Source organism: Musca vetustissima, unplaced genomic scaffold (genome assembly GCF_032173495.1).
Source record: "Musca vetustissima isolate MV318-11 ecotype Yass unplaced genomic scaffold, APGP_CSIRO_Mvet_v1 utg2048, whole genome shotgun sequence".
NCBI lineage: Eukaryota > Metazoa > Arthropoda > Insecta > Diptera > Muscidae > Musca > Musca vetustissima.
In genome coordinates this window covers 87,356-112,233 of record NW_026875072.1, presented here as the reverse complement: position 1 = coordinate 112,233, position 24,878 = coordinate 87,356, and the positions used below count along the sequence as shown (strand labels likewise).

The window sequence follows — 24,878 nt, the reverse complement described above, 5'->3', positions numbered from 1 at the left end:
GCTACGAGAGTTCTCTATAAGCTGAGCTGTGTGAGTACCAAATTGTACCTTGTGTCTAATTTTATTTTTTCGAAATCTTTGTGAACGCGTACGACTATGAGTGTGTGTATGTGTGTGTGCGTGCAGTGAAAAATAATTGATGCATGTCAAGCTACTGTCGAAGTTCTTAATCAATTATCTTTTGTAGATGAGAATTTAGTTTGAAGTGACTTAGATGATGACGAGATTTTCCCAGGGCTGAATTTCGAAAGCGGCGGATAAACCGAGGAGGCCTTGTGAATTGGGGAAATTTTTTTAACTAGAAAAAATGTATTATTTGTGCGTGTTAGACGTACATAGGTATTTGCAAGTTATACGATATGACTGTGATTCGACCTGTTACACCTGCTACTTCCCTCATATTCAACCTTGTGTAAATTTCTCTGCAGGCTGAGGTATCCTGTTAGCATATCTGTCGGTATGTTGATTTTTGTTTATATTTCCAATCCTCTAATTATTTAAAAAATATGAGTTTCTTTCGCTCATGACCTCATTTTTAGTCGTGTTGCGTTAAACACGTCTATAGAAGGTTGGACAGTAGCACATCTGACTAGTAGATTGACTATCTCATTGCCTATTGCCTCTGCGACTCGGTTCCCATATGTCATAAATGTCTTTTATACATTCCACAATAGTTTTAGAATTAACTGTTTTGAAAATTATTATACCATACACAAATATGTTGTCAATGTATTATAGCTTTGTGTGGCCCCAAAAATTTGTAACGCCGAGAAATACTGGCCATAGACACACCTTTTCTCGACCAACTGAGTCCATATAGACATGGCCGCCTGTTCATTATAATATGTAAGCACGATACAGGCCACAGTTATGTACCAATAGCCAAAAAAATTAGCATGTAGGACGGGTTCTGGTCAATGAAGGTCGCTATTGTTTTTGGTTAATTTTAAGGTATGATGATGGGTCGCTCTAGAGGCCACAATTATGACTCGAACACCACGAAAATGTTCATCAGGAAGACTGATGAAAATAATGATCGGTCAATATTCCAAGGGTCAAATCAACCAAAATGTAAAGTGACAAAATTTTTATTTTATAGCGTAAATATTCACCTTGGGAAAACAAGATTTGTGAAATATGCCAGTGTTAAGAAATATCGCGAAATAGTGCCCAGTCTCAGAAAATAAGACCGCAGAAAGTTAGATTTTCGTGGTAGTTGTGTAGGATATCCGCTCACTGGTTTAAACATGTAGAGCAATACCGAAATGTTGAACATTTTGTGAAAAGGACTTCATCTAAATTTAAAAGGATGTGCAATGTTTCGACCAAATCGCCCACTTCCGGCATGTATAATTTTAAAAGCATGGACCATTTTAGTTTAACATTTCTAAATAGTCTGAAGTAGATTTAGTTTAAGGAGACATATTTCAGATCCTACCAAAGTGTATATACCCACATTAAAACTTAGGTGTTTATAAATATATATCGCCTCAGACCTATCTCATAATTTCAAAATTCAAACCCAATTCATATAAAATATCCTCATTATATTCGTTTTGTAATTCCAAACAGAATTTCATAAATAGACAAACAACATTTTATAGAAAAACTTATTTTCATTTTGGGAATTGTTTTCCAAAAGAAAACGAAAGCAATTTCACATTTCAAAACAAAAGGTATTCGGTATATGCTTTAGTCATTTCATGAAATTGTGCCACAAATAAAAAATTAGGGTAATGAGGCCCCAAATGGTCGCTAAAAACGATATGAACAAATTTCATGATGGAATTCCTATCGTTAACCAGTAAAATGTGGAAACAGAATAACGAGACTAATACAGCTGTGAAAACACTTTCAATGGATATGGGTATCCCCATCCCCGTCTGTTATTGCCTTCTTTTCTTTTTTTGGCCAGGCAACTTTTTCTGAAAAGAAGTTTGAAAATGATTTTAAAGAACAAATATCCCAAAGGCTGGAGCGAAACAACAACAACACACACATACGCAAATTGAAAGTGGAATCAAGCGAACAAGTGAGTGACAACAGCAACTCAATTTGCTCGGTTATTTCTACCGTTAACAGGAAGTTGCATATTATCTGTGTCATATGCAATTTCCGCCTGTAGCTGAGTATCATCAAGCCATGATAAAGCGGTGATGTTAGGCAGAAGATGTGTGTCACGCACACAAACACAAACACACACTCACATATCGACATAAACACTCACCAAACGGTAAGTAGAGCTATTTTCAAACAGCCTATGCCATTTACCCAGCAAAGACATTCCTAGACCCGATAGATTCATGGTATCATTAACCCAACGGACACACAATGTAAACATCGCGCTTTTATAGTCAGTCAGCCAGTCATTCAGCCAAGTAGTCTATTAGACCATTTCTCTGAATATAGACAAGTATAGCCTTACATACAAATACACGAAAACACGGACACACACACACAGCCGCACTTGTGTAAACGCAAAGAATCTGTATCAACCTCTAATTTGTGGCTTATTGATATATTGACTACAGCCCAACTTTACTAGGCAAGTACACTTAAACTGAGGAGGAAAAGGATGAGCAGGAGGAACACAGCAGCAGTTCGTGGCAAGAACATGAAACTGTGAACTTTAACTTTACTAAGTCCGTACATACAATCCCATGGGAAACTATGGTGTAGAATTTAAACAAATGGCACGCACAGTGGATGGTTTTGGCAGAACAATGGAAATTGGAGCATTAGTAATATTGATGGACTGTTTTTCACAGTATTATCGAGCATAATGTATAAATTATTTACCTGTGCTCAAAACAAGCGCCGAACAACTTTGCCACTCCAATTGAGACCAATTTTACAGAAGAAATAACCGACCATTTGCTTCGAAGTGCTTCTTAAAAGAACAACTTTTGTTGGATTGGCTCCTCTTCGAACTGATTCCACTGATTCAAAATTGCTTTGCGATCGTCGGTTGAATTCATTAAATCAGTTTTCCACAGTGCTGGATGATGCTTCACGGTCATACAAAGATTTAACTCCACCAAATCATACTTGTTGTGATAATTCAAATCGAAAGCTGTGGAAAATAATCGTACAATAATAATGTTCACGAGTTCATTTTTTCCTTTTTAATGTTGACAAGACAACGCCAGTTTTATGCTAAACCAGTGAAGTCGGACGGGGCCGACCATATGGCTCCCTATGCAACTACCACTAAGGTCTTAGGTTGCGACATTTTACTCTCTTGATCGATTAGATGTCAACAACTTCTCCGCGGCATCTTTAACGAATCATGTTTTCCAGGAGTATCGAAATACTCCATAAGATTCAAGTTTTGTTATATTACACAACAACATTTTGGTTCATATTGACCGTTCATTATCATAACAGCCATTATCATAGTATAGTTGGTAAGATCGCCTTCCCCATGAAAAACTGCTCATGTTCCGCTTATAATAGTATTGTCTAGAGCGACTAGAAATCCAGACAAAAATAAAATGTTCGGTCCACTTCATCCAAGAAAAATCATCTGATCATCATGTGTGGTAATAGTAATACTATCTGAGAACATAATTGCGGCCAATTTAAAGTTCAGCCACTCATCTTGGATATACTGCCAACTTCACCGGTTTATGTTCCTTAAAAGTATGGTATTTTATGGCTCCAGTTAAAATTTTGGGGAGAGACCAGACAAACAGACAAAAATAATGTTTTTGGTCTATTTCATCCACTAGATATTAACCGATCATAACCAAAAACAATAGGGTCTTCTTTGGCCAGAACACGTCCTACATGCAATTATTTTGTTACAATTGGTCCATAACTGTGGCCTGTATCGTGTTTACAAATTATAATGATCATGCGGACGGACACACATTTCACATGATGCCTAGGCCAGAAACATATATAGTAGCCCTGGAACGATTTCCTCCATACCATATTTGGAGGCAATTCCCCAAATGCATCCATCCATTTCAATCGAACTTGTTTTCATTGCAAAATGTTGCCCCCCATTGTGTGCTGACAACGGCCACGACGACATCCAATATCGAAGATGATGAATTATGACAACACAACTTGACCGGACGTTAAGATTGGTTGTTCTCCTTTCCTTTCAAAATGTGCTTCCTTCCGGAAAGCGAAAAGATTATGGATGATGGAAGGCATGAAGAAACTACCAATACACGCATTATTTTTATATTGAGAAGAAACATAAACTAATTGAAAGGAGAATTCTGGCGAAAAGTTGGCGACGTACGAAAATATTGAGATCAGCAAGCAATTTCAAAGTTTTACGGCCAACAACCCAAAACAACAAAAAAAGGCATTGAATAATGGACAAGGGACGGCAGCCGGGAAAATACATGGCAGGAATAATGATAACGAACACATCAATAAATTAAAAGACCATCAACATCGGCAACACAACAGCAGCAACAGCAATAAATGAAAACGTCAACGACAACATCGCTGTTCCAACAACCGGGCTCCGCATACAATGTGTCGTCCATTACTGTCAACACAATGGTCCAACGACAATTCTTTTAAGACGGATGGAAGTCGACTTTCTCTTGTTTGGTTGTAACGGAAATAAAAGAAGAAAATACATTTCCATAAGAGTACGACCAAAAACTGAAAAGGACTGGTATTAAGCCAGACTTTTGTTAAGAAAAATTAAATTTAGAGAACAAAAATGTAAAATTTATTTTGGACACACCATCAAACCATGAAGGTTTGCGGAATTTATTTTAATAGCGCATTTTTTATTGCTACTTACCCATTTTAATATAAAAAAACGTCGTTGTCGTAGCTATGCAGCAGTAAGAATTTTGATTCTTCCCTATAAAAGAAGTTCATCTCGCAAGTGTGATTAATGTATTGTTTCTGCTGTTGTTGATATTTTATTTTAAATTTAGTATTGTGCTAATGACTTCATGTTACTCGTTTACATCGTTCTGTCGCTTTTTTGTCTCAAGGAATAACTAAAGAAAAACTTTAAACTACACACAAACAAACAAAAAGCGAACAGAAACAACAACTTCAGACGAAGGGGGAACAATTTGTGAACAAAACAAAAAGGAATTCATCTTCGGAAGTACTGACAAGGAAATAAAGAAAGTCTCGTGCCCAACCAGCCCCTCACCCCTTTCCCATGTAAAAAGGACTGGCGCCATGTGCAAAATAATTAGCGATAATTAAACATATTTTAAAGTGTCCTTTAAGAACCCACCACTAAACCCTGTCATACTTCGTTCCTCTCACGGTCCATCCGAGCCTTCAAACGGTTGACCAAAAACAACATAATACCGACAAACACTGATGACGATGATGATGATGACGATGAGTAGAGAGCCAGAGACTAGAACTGAAGAATCTGTTTTGCCAGCAGAAACGTCCGAACGAGGACACTAAAATAAATGCTACTCCATTTGTAGTTTAGGTTAAGAAGATTGATTATCAGTCTTAATTGGAGGATTTAGACAAAATGAAAGCATTTGAGAGCAACGAAATGAAGGAAAACAAAAATAGGAAATCAAGAGCTGAGAGAGAGAAGGGACAGCACAACAAACAACTTGAAATGTAACAATTAACCGGCATTCCCTAGTTTTATTGGCCATGGTCATATAACTTTGAGAGTCAAATAAAGTCCATACAAATTCATTAAGGATGAATAGTGGCTTAGATGCGAAGCAAGTCTCAGAACAAAAATCCACGAAAAATTTTCCATGCCCACACCACCACTCACCCCACCTACTCACACACACACAATTCCATTCGATAATAAAATATATTGAGGAGCGCTTTTCACAACAAAACACAAACACTCAAAATTAATATGGTTCATGGTCGTGAATATCCTAATACCACTGAGCAGAGCCGTAGCACAGTACATCAGCCCTCGGCCCATTCCACATAAAATTGGCCTTGTTAACTTTTGTAAAAGCGAACGAACGAGGTCACGTCAATGATATTTGAGGAAATATTAATCCAATGAAGTGCAGCGGCAGCTTCAACAGCAAATCGCAGAATTAAAACGCTAAACAAAAACTGAGCAGAAAGTTTGAGCTGGGAAAAATAGAGGCGGCACAGATATTTTAGATTTTCGCATTCATGTGAGCATAGATAGTTTTAGCCTGCTTGCTTACGCCCTTTTGACATTTGAAGAGATTATACAAAAATATGAATTATTTATTTTTCGAAGCCAAACATTTATTATTTATGAAAACACTTATTGTAATGTGATGATCTGTATCAAGCATAATTTCACGTACATCAAATTTGTCAATTTTTATAATATGTAATATTTGTTGCTTTTTAATACGTATATTTTATTACTAAAAAATTAATTAATTGTTATATTAGGTAGGGGAAAAAGAAATACATTACTTTTTTGTAAATGGTTTAAAACATTTATGGTCGATTTATAGCTCCAGGCGATTTTATGACTGCTAACATGCCGGTCAACTTCGATCATTTCTCCGATTATATCGACATTTTCGACGACCGGCCTACCTGTAACAAGTGCATCTTTAACATCAAAAATTGATGAACGGAATCTACGAAACCAACATTGTACATAATTGGCTGTTACAGTATCGGAACCATAAACACCATTCACAATTTTAGCCGCTTGGCTTGCATTTTCGCCTTTGTCAAAGAAAAACTGTAAAATGTACCTAATTTTCTCATTTGATCGCGATCGGATTCGACGTCGGGGCATTTTTCTCTATATATGTTTCAAAAATCATTGATGTAGTATTAAAACAAAAAAAAAACACAGATTTTTTTTTTTTTGAAATGGATTTTTAGACTAAGCCTAACAAATGCTATCTTTAATGATTTTGGTTGTATGTGTAAAATATGATGTCGATAGAAAAAGACATAATCACTGAAGGGCATAAAATGTGGACAAAGTCAAGCCCTACACATGTCATTGGGCAATATCTCTAAAATTTCACCGCGCAAACATTTAGAGCTTTATGTAAAATTAGGACCGATTTAAGCAAACACGGCACAAGCCAATCGGTATACGGATGCTCCGCGCGCAATGAAAAAAAAACAATAACAACTTTCGGTATTGCCAATCTGGTGTTCATTTTCCTGCAATAGCCTACACAGATCTTTAGTTTTAGATTTACAACATTTATGTAGAAAAGTGATGCATCGAAGTAACCCACTTTTAACAAATATAACTAAAATAGCTGATTAAAACTTCTAAATGATTTCCATATAGTCTACACATTTTGGCCACATTCTCACTTATAATGGAAAACAAATTTCAATAAACAAAAAACAAAATCAACAGCTTACTTAACTTTGAAATGAAATTGTATTTATTTGGGTATTGAAATAGTTTAAATAATTTAGAAATCAACAAGACAGCAAACAATGATAATTACATACATTTGATATCGACATTAGAATAAAAAAGTATTGTAGTCGGTTCTTTTGTGCCGTGGTTGTTAGCGACAAATAATCGAGAAAAAATAAACAAAATCCAAATCAAATACGAAGAGGAATACTTGACACATTTTGTTAATATTCCAACTTATTGTGAGATTCGCTAAATATTCCGAGAACAAGTTGTATAAATAAGGAATATTTTATTTTTGGTTTATGCCATTCTCTAAACAATAACAACTACGACAACAACAGCGGCATGGCGAAGTCTATTTGTCTAAGCTTTTGACCCTTTTCTAACTTTTTTTATTCTTTGCATTGATTGAAAGGCCAGATGTAAAACAGAAATGACAAAATCGTTTAAGCAGAGCAACGGCAGCAACATTCAAACATTTCAGCAAACCTACCGAACACCCGGCCCGGCCGAACGGCTGCCACAGGCGCATTGTTTGGGTGAAGGACGACAAGAACGGCCAGGACAAAACAATTTTGTAAATTAATTCCGCTGTCACATTCAATCCGAATGGCCCGAGGGTGCAAGACGGACTGGCGAAAGTGGGATGGTAGTCGTGGAAGGAGCACAAGTTGACTTCCAGCAAAACAATTAAATTGAGATGTAAAGTTGAAAGCAGAATAAACACCAGCTAAAAGTCGAAAACAACAAGTATTTCTTTCTTTCTTTCGTTCTTCTCCCTAATAATTGAAATAATTGAAAATTAGTTGCTAAAATTCTTCTACGAGCAGAAGAATGTCCCTTTTATTTATTTACTTATGTTCGGCGCTTTCGTTTCTCGTTGAACGCCTTCTCTTTGTCTATGACTTTATTTATTCAGTTTGCAAATTGTGTTGATTTGTCTTTTTTTATTTTAAAGTTTGGTCATAGCTGGGGAATGGGCATATTTCATTACAAGTGGGGACGGAAGATCTATCAAATGAAATATTTTCATTTCCGATTTACCCCCAAATGTGTTGTGGAGGGGTGGTGAGTTATTTTTGATATGACACTTTTTAATCGTTGATCCATGCATTAGAGAGAGTTGCTTCAACTAATTGAAGCCAATTTTTAATATATTTTTTATGTTAAGAGGAAGGAGACAAGTGTTGTGCAGAAAGAGGGTCTGACAGCATTTGTTTGCTTTTTTCGTTTCATTTTTTCTATAAAAAATAAATCATTTGGATGTGTTTTGGTTCATAGATGTTTTTCATAGATAACAACATCATTTCTTTAAATATAAAAATGACATTTTGAAATAAATCCCAATTTGAGGATTTTATGATGTTTTTTTTTTTATTATTATATGAAATTTTTAAGATGTTTCATAAACAATATTAGTCACATATATCGTAACTAGAATTTTATTTTACAGTAGGAGCAATCAATAAGCATAAAGTATTTCATAAACGTTTTCTTAGTTTAGTTACAGTATTTAGACTTATTTATGTTTTCAAGATCCTTTTTTTCATTTTCTTGTATTTTAACGTTTTTTTGTTGCATACATATTTTTCATTAATAAATTCATGCGTTTGCAGTTATTTTAATTATCTCTACGATTTTTACCGGAACATACAAAAAAAAATGATGAGTTAATAAAAAAAATACAAGTGGATACATCGTTTTATACCATTTTCCATTGTGGTAAATTACAGTGAAAACGAAATATCAATCTAAATAATCTTATGTTGAAAAATTAGGCCAGGACCTAATACCAACAATTGAGGGTACCAAAACGAGAACCGACATTGACAATTTCTGGTACAAAGACCCAAGATATTAAATTAGAGCCAATTTGCTTGAAAAAACAAACGTACAAACGTACTGTATAATTTGGGGTACCATAAGTAATTTATAATTTTTAGTATTTTCTAGCCAATGTAAATTCCAAATATAAATTTAAATAAATTAAAATGTTTATTTTGGTTAGAAAAATGTGTCCCATATTAAAATATAACCCATTAAAAACTTCAAAAAGCAAGTCGGAAAGACTTTTTATACCTCCCACGTTTTTTATTGCCCATATAACAGTATGAATTAATCTTGACTGAAATTATTCTGGAAGTTTTGAATCTTTTGAAAATCAAATTATAATAATCATCTTTGGTCGGTTTTGACCATAAAAACTCATTGACTGCTACCAACGCACTATGGCTGAAATCGCGATTTTGGCGGCATAAAGTCAATATTTCAACTTTAATAAATGAGAATGTAAAATATAAAATTACAGCCAATTCGGCTGAAAAACTTGCCCAAACTCCCCTAACTACCGAAAGGTACCCTTTTAAAGTGAATACTTTAAAAAGTTGACCAATATTGATAATTTTTGGTAGAAAGATTTGCTCCCCAATTAGAACCTAAAATACAAAATGACAGCTAATTCCGATGAAAATTGTGCGAAACCCTAGACCAATATTGCAGCCAATATTGTTGAAAAACGTACCCAAAATACCCAACATTGGGGGCATGGCTCGTATTTTTTTTTTTCAAACCCCTTTTTCTACCATTAGAATTCTCCACTCTAAATTTGTGGAAGTGGACAAGTATTTTATGCCGCTAAAATTGCGATTTCAGCCATAGTGCAATGACCGGATCAATATATTATGACTTACTGCGGGAAAAAAATGGAACACGCACAACCGAAAAAGTAAATTATTTTTACATAGTCGTAATCAGGACTTCGCAGTCGAACTACTTTTGGCTGGACTCCACCTCCAAGCCAATTTATTTTGTCAATTCCGACTATTAATTATTACATCAGAGCGTAAAAACCAGAATTTATATTGAAAAGAATTAGCATGACTACATTATTTATATAGAATCGTGCGACTATATATGAGAAACAAACTTTATTCAAACTTGACACAAGTTCTTCATACCAGATAAGATTGTTTGTGAAAGATTTCGTATCGATCGGACAGATGTGGATGAAATCGAACGAAATTATTTATGAAAACTATGTCCTAGTCAGAACTTTGGCACACCAATTATTTCATCAATTTCAAAATTATCATATTGCATAATAATTGACAACTATGGTTTAGTTAAAAAAAAATACATACTCATATAGTTACGACAACAACTTGCCATCCATTTTTTACGGGGCTGACTAAATGATACCCTTCACTACTTTGGGTACATATGTACAATATCCCCCAGAATGGAATCGGGCGAAATTAAATTTGTGATCTACATAGATATTTGAACCAATAAATAAAACCATGGCATACACTAGTGGTATGCTGCAGCACAGTGCGTTGTCCACAATTTTATCTCGCTAGGAGAAACCTATATTATTCGGTGTACAAATTGTATGAACTCTGACGAAAATATTTGGGGATTATATCTACATCTGAATATACATATTATACTAAAACCAATAAGCGTTATTTTAGCTCCAATTTGGTACGTTGTGGACAAATTCGTCCAATCGATCCAATATGCTAAACATAATATCGCGCAAATGGAACAGGATATATGGTGCACTAATTCAGTACACTTAATGGGCTTAATACAGTACGCTGTGCAAAATTTTGTCTTAATCGGATAATCCGTGGAAGTTTGGTGCACCATTTACATAAAATCGGACTAAACTATATATGGGAGTTATATCTAAATCTGAACCGATTTCAACAAAATCCACAAACATCAAACTGCACTTAATTCAGTACGCTACTTTATTTTAATCGTTAACGACTAATTTATTTCGGTCGTTAAATTACCGATAATTTTCGTTAATTAATGAAATTAAAAGCTAATGACAATTTGCACTTATCGTCAATCGTCGGTAATTCTGTCTATAAATAATTACAGAATACAAATCTAATTTTTATACTAAAAACGAATCTTATTTTCACATATACATTCCATTTTTTAATGTGAATTTAAAAAAAATGTATAAGCGATTTTTTTCCGTAGCCTGCAAAATTGGCAAGCTCTTCTGCAGCTGCAATTCTGAATTTTTAAAAATTCCTGATGTAAATGAGGATGGATAAATAATATAGGATAATGTTTATTGCTGTTGCCATTGAAACATGTAATTATTGCCCCAGTGATATAATTCATTCATTAATAATTCATTGTGACATTGATGTTTTGGAATTCCTTCAATATATTAAAAATAATTTTTCGCTCTAAGTTTCTTGGTTTTTGAAAATTTTCGATCCATCCCATTTCAACAACACCCTGTTACAATTCTGTTTAGATAAATTTATAATTATGTGAAGTTTCTTGCTTTTCAAAGTTATCTTTCGTCCCACTGGCCAACTGACTCTCAACCATTTCCGTATATCAAAAGTTGTCAACAATTTAAGGAGACTAATAATTGAAGCGGTAATTTATGTTAAAATTGTTTATGCTCGTTTTAGATGATGTCTAATCACGTATTTAATAGGATATATCATATAAGTCTGTATAAAAATAATGTCGTTGTACTACAACATTTTTTACAATAATATCTACATTTTAAAGAAAATCAAAGTAAGTTGTTGTAGCAGTTCTTGAGTTGCAATAATACAGCTCTGATCCAGTTACTATGCAAAACAAATTTAAAAACAGAAAGAGGATCAACATAGAAACTTTGTCGCGAAAAAAGTAGAAGAAGAAGAAGAAAAAAACAAATTCGATGACAAAAAATAGCAGCGCTGTTTTGTTAATTTCCCTCTTACTTTAAGTTTGATAATTCGAAAACATTGCCAAAGGACCAAATTACCCTCGTTGAGTTTGTCGAAGGTGTGTTTTTGTTATCGCGAAAACTAAAAAAGTAACTTTTCGATTTCGTCTCTGCTGCAACAAAATCTCCGCCCCCTCTATACGAAAAAAAAAACTTGCAAGTCATTGGCAGCTGCTACGGCTACTGCTGCTGCGGCAAGTTCCAACCTACGATTGCATGCAACAAAGAGGCAAATTTCATAGTTTTCTTATTAAGTTCGAAAGAAGAAAGAACTACTACTAAAGTCACTATAAAATATTAAAAGGAATTCTTTTCATTTCTCCCGCTCTATTTTTTTATATTTTTTGGCTTATCACTTTCTAAAGTTGACGCTGAGTCATATCAAATGCTGTTGCTGCTGTTGTAAGAATATTCTTTACAGTCGGGTTAGGTTAATTAGCACTATTTTTAAATTATCTAGCAGTCTATGGATGAAGCGGAAGTGTAAAATCTGTCGGTCACTAAGGGTCACGAATGGTCAACAAAAATGAGTAATCAATCAGAAAAGTCCTGAAAATAATTATCTCAATTATAATTAAAGTTTCCCCACAATGATGATGCTAATGCAATGAGCAGGCATGTTGATATAAATTAGTTTGTAGAAAAGTTTAGTATTTTCCGACTTTTCTTTTTTATACTTCGATATTTTTTGTTTATTATCGCGTTAAATTGATGTTGTTCAGTGTCGGTTGGTATTTTCAGTAGCTTGTATATATGTATGGTAGGTCGTACTGGCGTTGGTGTGTGTTTGTTTGCTCGCTTGCTTCCTTCTTATGAACTTTTGCCCATGCCTGGTTTGTTGGCGCGAGGTGTGCGGGAAGGAAACATTGAACTCAAATAATAAATAAAAATTTTTGTGTGACCCCAAAAAATATACACGTACATATCTGTAGTTGTTGTTGTTGTCGTGGTCGTTGTTTTGTTGGTGTTGCTATTGGAAGCGGCGGTGTACGTTATGGATAGGATATTAACTTGATGACTTGCTATTGGCGATTGGTGGTCTGTTAACCACCAGGACCATTTGTTTAGTGCAACATCAACATCCAATTCACACCCACTTGCAGTAACAATTGATACGACTGTGGTCAGAATGAAATTCACATTTCCCAAGTTTGGAAAAAAGAAAATAACAACAACAGTAAAACATTTTTCTATTGGGTTTGCGTTTGTAATGTGGTTCTTCGTGAGACAGAGGCACAGTGGTAATAATGGAAGTGGTGAGGATTGTATGACATTTTTGTGTTGTTGTAAAATGTGTACGGAAGTACTAGCAATTGTACCACATGTGTTAGACGAAAAGTCTTGAACTCGGATAATTGAAACGGATGTCACATGTTTACTTCTTGAAAATATAAAAAGTTTTTTTTTGTTTTAACGTGAAAGCGATGCCGAATTTTTATCCCTCGGAGTTGATTAAAATCTCGTCAAAGGGTCGAATAATCAATAATGACTGCAATTATATTACGAGCGAAGCAATCCCCCAGAATGTACCGGATTTGCAAAAGAACAAACATTTAAATCTCACACGATATACACCTAATTCTGTTTTATACTGGTCAAGTACAAAAATAATAGATTGGTTCTAGACCTCAAAAAATAAGTTAAAATTAGACTAAATAATATAAAAAAATATTGTTGTAGTTATTTTAAGACTTTATTTTCGTTTTAATTTATTAAATAAACTAAATTATAATAAAATAAAAAAAATCTAAAATTAAATATTTGAAACTAACCTGAGCTTCTACCTTATTTTACTTAGCACTTGTTAAAAATCAGTAACGATCTTTCAATTATAATTGTCAAATACGAACTAAATTGTGTGTACAATACATTATGTACATTTTTACTTTTTCAATAATTCGGGGAATCCCGCATTTCCCGTAAAACAGAAATTACGCATACATAGACATAACTCAGAACACACACCAGAATTATATAAAATGTTGCCATATCAGAAATTCATGCCATGCAGGGTTGTTACTCTAATTACGGCAGGGATGTTTGAGCAAAAGCATTCCAGAATTTTCTTCAATAAATAAATAGTACATGTAAAAAAAGTAATTGTGTTTTTTTTTTTTTTTTTGTATTCGTGTTATTTCAAATTATGTCGTGTAAAAATAGAAATATTTTTTCGTATTTACTCGTTTTATTTCAAATTCGTGTAAAAACAGAATTAGGTGTAATTATAAAAATGTGTAACCACTGTGCAAGCGTCAAGGCAAACGAAATCATAAAACGGAAAGTAAGGCGCTACCGAGCAATGAAATAAAAGGAAAAATACATTAGAAAAGTTATACAACGAGTAGACGAGAAATCATCACCATCACGACCAAAACGCAGAAAGGAAACGGAAACCGAACTTTTAAAATCTGGCCAAAAATATTACAAGAGTTTTGAGTTGTGATTATTCCCACTTCCCTTTTATGTGTGAATCCGTAAAAAGTCGACGAAGTCGTAGCAGTCCTAGTAGTAATAGTTTTGCCACCAACACAACAACAAAAATGTATATTTCCATGCTTCCCTTTCTCTTTAGTTTTTGGTTTTTTATGCCAATATTATTTTGTTTTTTCTATTTTAGTTTTTGGCTCTTAGCGTAAAAACTCCAAGTTTAGAAGTTGCGGGGAAATTGTTAATTAAACTCTACTTACCGTCTGGGTTTATTTGAGTGGTGCCACTTGAAGGATTCAAATATAAATACACTGAAATGAACAGAAAAAAAGAGAACCACAAGATGAAGAGATGATGAGAGGTAAATGTTAAATGCAGTCATAGAAAAATACTAAAATCTAAAAATTACAATAAAGAGCGAACGAGCGAGCACGAGTTCAAAATAAAACAAACTTTTCCAAAATATAAAAGAACAAATTTTGATTTTATACTTCCCTCTTTTTATTTTTGTTATGGTTGGCGTTAACATTCTTTGATGTCAATAAACTTTTTGACTGTGACCGGAATGTGCTTAAAATCGTTAAATTTTACGCTCGTTTGGATTATTTATGGTGCGAACGATTTTTTATAACTTGCGTTGAAAAGATAAATCTATAAAATTATGACTTTATTCCCGAAGACAAAGATGAAAGGGAAAGATAACGACTAAGTCGTTATGTTCACATGGCAGACCTAATATTGTAAAGCCAGGTTAATAATTAATATATAACAGGTGAAATGTCAGGACAATTCCTTATTGTGACATAAAAAGGATTTTGTTTGAAATCTAAACATGACAATTCGAACAATACTATTTGCATAGATATCGCCTAGCATTCTGAATTGGGATAACATTTCCGACCGACATTTATAATATTTGTTTAAACTGAAATCAAATATGAACTAGATTTTCATTAATAATTTAAAATTAATTCACTCTTTCCGTAAATGACCCCAACTTTTCATATCTCTATTTTTGGTTATTTTATCCAATATTCAACTTTTACCCACTCAAGTGTTAACTAAAAAGTATTTTTTTTTCAAAACTTCAAAATATACAAACTATACTCCTACTACTGTGTTCATATGCAAACTCATACATATATTTTGAATGTTATACCCGCCACAAATCATACTTATCGATACACAACAAAAACAACAAACCTAACTTTTGAATATTTAAAAAAAGTTTTTCCATTTGAAAACTCTCAGCATCAAACATTCTACTCTGAGGTTTGCTTTTCGATTACAAGACAAACGAAAGACCTTTATCAAATTTTGTTACAAAATAAACACTTCACCTGATATTCAAATACTCCGGATGTTTGTTTAATCCCTTCTTCCACCCACCCACACACACACACACACAAACGGAAAGATGAAACATCGAGAAAAAAAGCTGAATGCAAAATTCGAAATGATAAGTGGCAATGAAATGGATCACAAACTTAATGGAATTGGTTATGAAGTTATCGCCCAAAGACCGCCCTCTCTCTTTCATTCGTTCTATCTAAACTGAACGATGAAATATCATTCATATTGCAATCCCTTTCAAGGTTCATGTGCGATAAGTAACACAAACATTTCACACCAATATTATTTCAATCCAATGAAACATAAATATGGATTTGAATATCAATTTTTGATATTGGCTGCAAATTAGCTAAACATAGTGAAAAAACAAATGATTTTGTTGTAGTTGTTTGCTAATAAATTTCAAATCAGAATTTATTGTAGATATATGGTCAATGCCATACGTCTGGGGCCGAAAGTAATGTTAAGCATTCCTGCTAATATTATTTTGAAAGGTTTCTCGGTTTCTAATTTTTTTTTTTTTAATAATTCGAACCTACATTAATTCAAGAATGTTTTATTGCGTTACTACTTACTACTTCTATTTACTACGGTAAATGTAATTGGTCAGGATCTTCCTTAATTTCTAACTAGGTTTTTGGTCGAAAATAGGGAATTTTTCTCAAACTAAAATTTTATATGTCCGCCATTTTGTTAATTTTTGTGCAATATTAATAATCCTAGTTCATTCCAGAGCCCGAGACGTGCTCTTCGGAATCACGTAGGAATTTTTGGATTCAGATGTCCGCCCCAGTGATCGGAAATCATGCATTGTCCAAAAAGGTCTTTTCTTTCATTACAAGAAAACAAATCCGAAACAAAAACAACAACATTAGGTCAATAATTTTGAAGTCTTCAAATACATACACTAAAGCAACTGAAATTGTAAACTGAACTGAACTTGTTTTAAAAATAAACTTATAGTGAACGTTTTTTGCACAAATAAATAGATAATTTTTCACCTTTAAGGGGACCCCCCCCCCCCCCCATTCTCGGGGTCAAAATTTTTTTTGATTTAATTCGAATCTACACTAATTCAAGAATGTCCCTACAAAATTTCAAGTAAAAATCTCAAGAACTCTTGAAGATATAGCCGATTTATTGTGTCAGCATCAAGTGGCGGCTAAAGGGCTTCTCAAACTTTAAACGCGTTTTTCTCTTTTGCGAATGGCGGGCACGATAACTCAACAATAACCCAATCGATTTCAAATTTTTACACGTTTCTCTGTGAGTGTATAGCTATCGTATGAACCAGGATAAAGCCAATCGGTGAAGATCTTACTTATTTTTTAACTTGGTTTTTGGTCAAAAATCGGCGATTTTCCAAAAATACTTTTTCAAAGGTCCGCCATTTTGTTAATTTTAGAGCGAAGTCAATAATCCTAGTTCATACGAGAGCCAGACATGTACTCTTTCTAACACCGTTGGAATTTTAGGATTCCGATGTTCCAGTGAGGAGTTATCATGCCCGCCATCAAAAATAAGGACTTTTCTTTAATTACAAAAAACAACAACAAAACAATAACAAAAATTTTTTGTAAATTATTTTTCTTCTCGTTTAAATCTTCAAATATATATGTGCAAGCATTGGTATTGATTTACCAGCCCATTGAAAATCTTGAAAAATTAAAATCGAGAATGGGCGGGGTTCCCTTAACAAAAACAAAAAATATATACCTAAAGTTATTTTGAAATGAAAAATATTCTATGGAAAAGTGAATTAACCCAATTTTTGCTTGGTCAAAACTAAATCCACTTTTCGGCTAACTAACATTTCAGATTTCATGTAAAAGTAGAATTACGTAGATTACGTCTCTTTTGTGTCGTATTTATGTGCATCTAACTGCAAAAATTGATGTAATTTATATGGAATTGAAGTATTGATGAGTTTTTACATAAGATAAAAATTTAAAAAATTATTTTTTTTATAAAAACATAATTTTAAAATTGATTTGTCTCTATATTTTTAAGTACTTAAATTGAATAATCCTTTATTAGTCATTAATAGATAATAGCTCATTAATTTCTACCCTGCAAATCATTTTTTAAGAAAAAAAGTAAAGAATTCCTAAGCCTAGTATATACATTTATCAGCTGGACGACAAGTTTCGAAAGTAACTGAACTCACGCCACAGCAGTACATAATGCCAACAATGGATCATCAACGAGCAAAAAAAAAAGCATAACCCAACACCCATTGCTAAACGTTATGTTAGAGGATCAAATCTATCGTTCAATAAATCTTCAAGGATGTTCCAGCAGATTTCCGCTAAAAGCATTGCAATTCAAACCCCATGTCAGTAATGAATCCACAGGACAATCTACAAGGAAACTGTTCGGTTGAAGGGATACTTGTTACGGAATGTAGGTGCTTTGAATATCAGGCCGAGGCTCTCAATAATTCTTCTAAAGAAATTATATATGAGCAATTTGAAGAACTATCAGTTGCTACGAATGACTACACCCTAGCTCGCAAATGCCTGAATACTCAGTGGAAAACAGATATACCTCCGATATGAAATAATTTTTGAGCGTGCGATCAAAGACATGCAAGGCTTATACAAGTCCTAATCTCCCACTGAGATTCATTCTCTCTATAATATACTTGTGTGTTTGATGATTTTATAATTGCTACACAATTGTGGCTTCAATACTAGCGTTTAATTATATGTCACCTTACATTGACTCTAAAGTTGTTTTAATGCTCATCATATATAAGCGAAGAAATAAAAAAATCGATTTTTTGAAAATGAAATATTAAACAATTGGCAATGTTGGCCATATATACGAGTATAGAATTTATAAGGCTTCCGATAAATATTTGAAGAAGTTGTAAAGGGAAAGACAAGTTTTATACCCAGTATCTAACCGGGAATTCAAACATTTATCGAATTATATACGTTTTGTTTCAGCGTAATTATTCAACAATATTCACCCGAGTGCAAGGTCAGCTAGATTTTTTCTCTTCCTCATCCACTATATTAGCAACTTATTAACAAAAGTGCTAAGTGTATCATTGGTATCCGATACAGAGTCGTTAAGTATATTTACAAATCAACATTTGAGTGCTATTAATCTTGAAACTTGTCCTACATACACACACATGCACACATAGAGATTTCGCTTTCATACCAATTACATTGTTCAATTTAATACTTACACCAAACCGTGGCGGCCAAAATAACAATGGCAATAACAATTAAGCCAATATTTGACAATAATTTAACCATGAAGGCCGATGACGTATTGAATGGTTTACTGGAGCACTTCTGCAGCGTTGTCGAACCCAGCACTGGAATCTGTAATGAAGTGAACAAAAAAAAAAAAAAATGAGAAGAGGATAAATGAGTATTTACTGGAAATGATAATGTCACTGCAATCAGAGATAAGGTACAGCGATACAGAACAAAAGATGCCAACTGCCAATAAAAATTAATTCGGCTATGTGCTCAGGGTCGCTGAGTTTCACTTCCATAATGAATTAAAAAAAAATTCATTTTATGAAATATGACTGGTAAATAAAGAAAAATTCGACCAATAATCGAAATGGCCGGGATACAAAGTGTATTGCAGGCGAAAGAAAGACACAAGGACTTAAGTTATCCTTTGAATGTATACATTTATGTCATCGATTAAATAAACTTCCGTTTGGTATTGTCCTTTAATGTTCATCTCTTTTTTTTCTGTTTTCATTTTGTTCTGTTTGTTTGCTTGTGTTTCATTATTATTGTTGTTGGTGTTGTTGTTGTCTTTCTTTATATTACAACACAAATTGCATGCTTCCGTTTCCGCCGCACACAAAAAAATAGTATACGACGAACAAAGGCTTAAAGGGAATCGAGGCAGAGTGAGATAGGATGAAGCCAAATAAACATTGGCAATAACAAAGAAATTTACACAGTGCTGCACAAATGCCACTACGCTACAACAACTAACGAACGAACCAAAGAATGAACGAGCGAACGAACGAATGCAGCGACAACCAACCAACATTGCTTCATGTTGCATTGAGGAGTTCATGCATTTTTGGTGGGGAGTACTTCTACAATAAGTGGCATGGTGAACTGGAAATCACGCACGTACTTACAGTTCAAACAAAACAAATACCCACAATAATCAATGAACGGAATCATTTATCCTTACACACACACACACACATGATTTTATCGAACTCTAGTAGTTATGAGGATCGTATAAAAATTTAGTTTTCAATAAAAAGAGGGGGAAACAATATCATTAAAAACACTGACAAAAACCCGCCATTGATAATGTACTTGAAGTGACTGTTATTTGTAATTCGAATTACAGCAGGTTCAAAGTTACTACTGAATAATGATGCTAATCGCTTAATATTGTATTACTGTTGCGATCTGTCATCTGTTTACTTTTGTAGTTTGTACACAGAGTTTCTGACAGTCTTCTCGTCGTATCGTATATTACAATCAGATTGTCTTCATATATCGAGCCATATTCGCCCAAAAAAACGTAACCCACAAATTTGAAATTTTACATGAGAAGGTTTTTTTAATAAATTCAAATTTAATAAAGGTATTAGTTTGAAATTTAGAACTATAGTAAATACTATATATATAAAGAACTATATGTAAAATTTTTGACGAATATGGCTCGGTATGATTCTAGCCTAATAATGAAAACGTGAGTTTTTATCATCAAAGGTGATTCTATTGTTCTATGATGACTTATTCATTCGCTCCAACAAATTTTCAAAACTTTTCTTGAACACAGATTTTATTTTTATAATTTTGATGCCTACTCTATTCAATACTCTTATCCTCAAATTAGCCATTAGCCCGAAGACTTCGGTCAAACAAAATTTTGAGGTGTTTCGCTCTAAATTGTCCGTCCTACATTTTGCAGAAGAATCATTCGACCATTTCCAATGAAATGCTTCTTTAACGAACAAACTTCATTAAATTTTGATCGACTTCGAAGACTCATACATTGGATATCTATTTTGTTTCGATATCTATTTGTTTTATAGAAGTGAATCAACGCGATCGCATTTTTAACATTCTTATGAGCATACGACACAAGCTTTTTAAGCAATTGTGCACGATTCAACGAGTACATGTATGATGGTGGAAGAAATGTCCAAGGACGCCTATCACATGTATTGCAAATTATACATTATCAGAAATATCACGGCATGTGGTTCGGTTTTTCCTAAGCCAGTAATATATATATATAAAACCTTCCGCGCACTAAATTAATATCAACTATAGTATACTTCTGAACAAAAACCAAGTATACGATAGTTGATATTTATAAACTAATCATACCTACCTCAATTTGAAGCTAAACTTAATAATATTTTAAAATAAATGAAATTTAAGGAAATAGGTCTTCCCTTTCAATGCAATTTTCCAAATTTTTGAATTCATAAAAAACTTTTCCTCTTCATTCCACACAATTTCTATAAAAAATCATATTTTAAGATTTACCAGTGTATTGCTGTTGCTTTGTGAGGTTACAAAGCTTTTTTTCGGCAACAGAGGCAGAAACTGAGATTACAAGGACAATAGTCAGCATATCAACTAGCCAATATACAAAAGCAAAACTGACTGACCGACCGACCGAATGAATACCCAACCGACATAAATTCACAAACCAAACGCAAACACACACACTCACAAAAACACATCTTTGTTCAATTCGTATCTATCCACTCAGTACGCAACAGCAAGTGGTTAACTTTATTAATCGAAAATTTTTGTTTGTTTTTTGTTCCTCTCCTCTCTGCTGGTCTGCACCGAGCTAGCGAGCGACGAGCAAAAGGAAACCAAATTACACAATATTGATGAGATGAGATGTTGCAATCTGGACTTGGGCTAGGGTTAACGCAGCGGAATGGAAGACGAATGCAATGCGAATAAAATGGATATTGTAAGTTGTGGCTGCTTCGCAGTAGTCAATCGTAGCCACTGCAGTGGTAACTAACTATGGATTGGTTGGTCGCTTGGCTCTGCTCTGTGTTTTGCCAATTTTTGTTTTCGTTTTGTGATGATTTTACCAGCGTGGTCGATCGATTGGTGAGGCATGCGGCGGCAAACAAGAGCGGAGGAGCAGCAACTGTTGTTCAGGGACATATTTCGAATCACCGAAATCCTTTGATTGTCTTTCCATAATAAAGTTCCCTTTTGTTTGAGAGCACTGCAATTCCCGTCTGGTACTGCTACGACTACAGGCAGCAGCTGCTGTTGCTGCCCCTCCTCCGCCCCGCTATCAGTCATGGCTCAGTGACCGACGAAGAAGTCTTTGCAATTACATTTCATTCCATTTCACTTCACAGATTTGGAAAATGGTCAGCAATTGCAAAGGGAAACGAATCATGTCTTTCGTCTGTGTGTCAGTGTCTGCGTGCTTTGTGTGTGTATATGTGTGTGAGTCTGTGACAAATTTGTTGTCATATTTCCTTGAACACAAAAGACGAACAAGAATAAGAAGCAGCAATGTGAAGAACGAACAGCCATTCCTGTGATGGACAACAGCAACTGGACGACAAACAGCTGCAGTTGCACAAGAGTGATTTGTCTTGGTCTTTGTATGTCATCCATGCCCCAATTATATTTAAATTGAATCTTTTTACATTGTAATTGCAATATTTAGCAATAAATATCGTCGTCGACGTCTTTGTCGTAGTGAGAAATATCAGCATTTCTAGGTCACAACATATTTCCAAATATTATCACGTACGCAAATCGGACAATGACCATATTGGACGTAAGATCATAGCCACAACTAAATTTGAGACTGAATATCCGTCGTAGATAGACAAACAGGCGACAGGCGGCAGATGACAGACATTTTTAATTGCCAAAACAATATTCATTTTTGGAAAATTTGAATACAAATCGACAAATGAAGCTTATTGAAAATAAATGATAAAAATTAAATGCCAGAGGATAAAGGTAGACAGTATTGCAAATTCAAATAAGAATGAAACAAGTGAAAAAGCGTTAAGTTCGGCCGGACGGAACTTTGGATACCCTCCACCATAGATATACTGACAGGTACTTGAAATGAAAATATAGGGAACATGCCAAAAAGTGACCATTCTACAAACTGATTATGTAAACCATTATGAACACGAAATACAAATTTCAGCATTTTTTAATGGATATTTAAACCCCCAGCCTTATGGCTAATGAGGTTGTATACACCTTTATAAAGTGAAAATGTGCCTCATCGAAAAATTGGTTCTAGACCCCATGTTTGTTTGGACCAACTCAGTTTCAGAAAATTGTGATTTCATCCAAACTTTGCTTATCTTATTATTTCTTCCAAGTTCGAAGATTCCCCATCTTCGGTCCACTCCTTTTGGTACGTCCAACACAGGGGATACCCCTAGGCCTAAATCCGGGCTATAGTTCATATATAGTTCATTATCGAACCTTACGTTCTAGTTTTTTTATCTCAATATCCTCCGCAGGTTAAATGATTACATCAGAGTCTTAGAACCAAACCCAAAACGCGGAACAAATCAGATAACTATTGTAATATAAAAAAGGGGGGGACTACACCAAAAAGGGGCGAATATTATTAATTTTTGGTAGAGAGATTTGTTACCATGTACGACTATAAAATACCAAATTGCAGCGAATTCGGTTGAAAAATTCGCCCAAGAACCCCAAAATACCGAAAATTGGGGGCTACCCATAAAAATGGTCCTATATTCATAATATTTTGACGGACGGACATGGCTTAGAATTTTACCCTGATGAAGAATATATATACTTTATTGGGTCGGAAATGAATATTTCGATGAGTTACAAACGGAATGACAAAATTAATATAGCCTCCATACTATGGTGGAGGTTATAAAAATATGTGGTCAAAATATATCAGTCAGTGTTGCCGATAGAATATGTCATAAGTTGTATACATTTATTTACATTTGCATGCAAATTTCAAAAAAAGGGGCATGTTTTTGTTGTTTGGGTGTCAAATCGTCCTACAAAAAATAACCATGGCATAGACACCTGTTTATGAAGGCCACGAACGATTTCCGGTATAAACATTTCATATACACCTGCTTTCCACAATCTAAATACCAAATGGTCGTTCAGTATACGATTCACAATTTTCGTCCAACAATGTGTCTGTTTCGACGAACTATTAAACTACTGAACTAAAATAATGATTTAGTTCATTCGTGAGAGCTGAACTAAAAAGAGCAATCCTCTTAATAACTAGAAAGTGCAACTCTACTCCAAAGGCACAAGGGGTCTAAATGTCGTATTAATTGTTTAATATAGCATTGAGATCTTAAGACAACATATTTTCAAAAGATATGTCGGGTTATGTTGCAATGCCGCGTATCTATATATATTTTTTATAATATGAGAACTATTTCTTCTTCGGGAAAGACATGGTCCAGAGAAGATATCCTCTCCATTAATATCAGTTATTAATTCAAGTGGTCAAATATGTTTAAAAAATAGTGTGGAACTCAGGCAGTCCTCATGTTTCACACGTTAAATCTAACAAACAGAAAGTTTGGATAACATAATTTCTGAATACGATGTCAAAACTTTTTTCTGCAAAAGTTAGACCCATACCTAAAACTTCACAAAGCACACATATTCGTGCAACTTTGTTCTATTTTTAAGCAATATTTTTACAGATGGATGCATTGAACCTTGTATTAAATTTTAATAAATTATCTATTCTGTTTATGTTTATTTTGTGTGCAATTTTTGCTGACAATACAAAACAAACCATTATCGCCTAAACTTAGATGACACCTATCGCAATGAAGCTAAACAACAACAACAAACGCGAAAGTTATGATTTATGGCATACAAATCACGGTAAATGCAAATTAACTACAAAACGCCAAAAAGCTTTAACGGCTCATGTTTATTCATGTCGTACGAAAGAAATTTATATTTACATTAATGTCAGGATATTTGCATTTGCCTTCTGCTTGCTTATAAGCGAAATATTTGTAGCAGGAGTGAACGAAATTATAGCAGT

The 24,878-nt window shown here is 34.1% G+C and overlaps 1 protein-coding gene across 1 annotated transcript in view; it reads right to left on the bottom strand.

Annotated features, from left to right (window-relative positions):
• Positions 1–24,878, bottom strand: part of LOC133337583 (nuclear pore membrane glycoprotein 210-like) — a gene marked incomplete at its 5' end in the record, with an annotated part of 115,892 nt that overhangs the window by 4,662 nt on the left and 86,352 nt on the right. The window contains 2 exons of the mRNA XM_061545798.1: positions 14,750–14,800; positions 19,042–19,180. Coding sequence (XP_061401782.1) covers positions 14,750–14,800; positions 19,042–19,180 — 190 coding nt within the window. The remainder of the gene's footprint in view (positions 1–14,749; positions 14,801–19,041; positions 19,181–24,878) is intronic.